The following is a 1,703-nucleotide window of genomic DNA, read 5'->3' as shown; positions in this document are numbered from 1 at the left end:
AGAGAGAGAGAGAGACGTTTTCTTTTTCCCCACCCGCAGATTGTCTTGTACACGTCTCTCCAGTTAACTGTGCCTGTGGTGCCCCGTTAAACGTTCTTAGCCTCCCCCATTCAACAGGTGTGGCAGAGGGAGAGAGGGAGCAGGGCCACAAAGCAACAGCCAAGCTAAACACGCTAACAGCATCAACGTCCAGAACGGCACCATCATCATCATCATCAACAACAATAACAGCCTACTCCGCCTCGTTGTCTTCGCGCAGCCACTCCTCCTCAAAGGCGTGCACGATGCTGCTGCACACTGCCGCTGCCGACATGCCCCTGTCGCCGAGGCGGATGCTCTGCACTTGTCCTTTCGCCGCGTACGGCGCATCCACGTCGCCCTTCGACATGCCGCCAACAATAAACGCAAATGGGCGGAATTGTCGCGCCTCAGCAGCAGCGCGCTGCCGCCGCGCAAAGTCTGTTGAGGCGTCACCAGCGGCGGAGGAGCTTGCACCTGCATTATTATTATTATTATTGTTTTTATTATTCTTATTGCTGCTGCCTTCGTCGGTGCCGAGGCCACAGCTGGCGCAGAAGGCGTAGAGGTCCGGCACCGCATCGCCGTCCTTCTCCACGCGTATCAATGTGGAGTTGGGCGGGATGTGGTCCGTGACGGGGTTCCGCACGACGCGCAGCAGCGAGAGGTAGCCGTGCGCCGCCCGCACCTTCATCTTGTACAGGCACGACACCATCATCTTCTCAAAGAGCCGCATGTGCCGCGGCACGCGCAGCCGCGGGTCAACGGCGATCACGACGCCCTTCTTTGTGCACAGAAACACCTGCAGCAGCCCAGCACGGTTGAGTGGGGAGTCGAGGAGGTGCAGCAGCGTCTGGTGCACCACGTCGGGGCGCCACTCGGCGGGGTCCTGCTTGTTGCGCGCGTGGTACGCGCGGTGCTTCTCGGAGAGCAGCTCGAAGCCCCACTCGGTGCGCACCACAGCGAGCGGGCAGTGCTCGAGGATCACAACCACACGCCGCCAGCGCGCCTTGTCCTCCGCCGAGCGGGGCAGCCGCACTGCCTTCTGCCGGTACTCCATGGATGAGGCCCCTCTGCAACCGCGGCTGGGGAGTGGGTGGGGAGGCTGCTTCACACTACGCGCTGCAGTTCTCGCCGCAGTCGCCCACACCAGCAGGGGAGCAACGGGAGACAAAAAAACAAACAAACAAAAGACGGGTTGGAAAGATAAGTGAGTGATGGAAGGCCGCTGGCAGCCAACAACAGGCAACAGCAGAAGACAACAGTCGCCACGCCAGAGCGGCACTGGCGCATGCGCGCACACACACACAGACGCTCACGCTCTCACACACACGCCCGCGCACCTCTGCGCCGTGCGGACGGGTCGAGGACGACTAGCCGAGCGCAAGAGGCCGCGGGACGGAGCCGCGCTCGCCCCGACCAGAGACAGAACAGGGGGCGGCTAGCGCTCAATCTGAAACGTCTCCCGCTCCCTCCCCTTAAAGCACAGCAGGATCTCATTCACGGCGTCGCCACGCAGCGTGTCGCGCACGAACGTCGTCTCCGCGAGAAAGCCAACCATCCCGAGCGCCCCCGTCACGACGCCGCAGATGATGCTCGAGTACCACAGCCGCTCCCGCACCGGCCCCTCCGGCAGCTCCACGAAGAGCGCGAGCGGATTGTCGGCGAATGTGATGGCGAACGCG

The 1,703-nt window shown here is 62.4% G+C and overlaps 1 protein-coding gene across 1 annotated transcript; it reads right to left on the bottom strand.

The window, feature by feature from the left end:
* Window positions 1–232: 232 nt before the first annotated feature.
* Window positions 233–1,078, bottom strand: DQ04_19171000 (essential for mitotic growth 1; the record flags this gene model as incomplete). The annotated part of the gene is made up of 1 exon (XM_009317790.1): window positions 233–1,078. The coding sequence occupies one exon, from the start codon at window positions 1,076–1,078 to the stop codon at window positions 233–235; it is 846 nt and encodes a 281-aa protein (XP_009316065.1).
* Between the last annotated feature and the right edge of the window lie 625 nt (window positions 1,079–1,703).

This window comes from Trypanosoma grayi (assembly GCF_000691245.1).
Source record: "Trypanosoma grayi strain ANR4 Tgr_1917_V1, whole genome shotgun sequence".
In the NCBI taxonomy this organism is placed as follows: Eukaryota; Euglenozoa; class Kinetoplastea; order Trypanosomatida; family Trypanosomatidae; genus Trypanosoma; species Trypanosoma grayi.
Note: the sequence above shows the minus strand (reverse complement) of the source record. Positions and strands in the feature narration are given on the sequence as shown.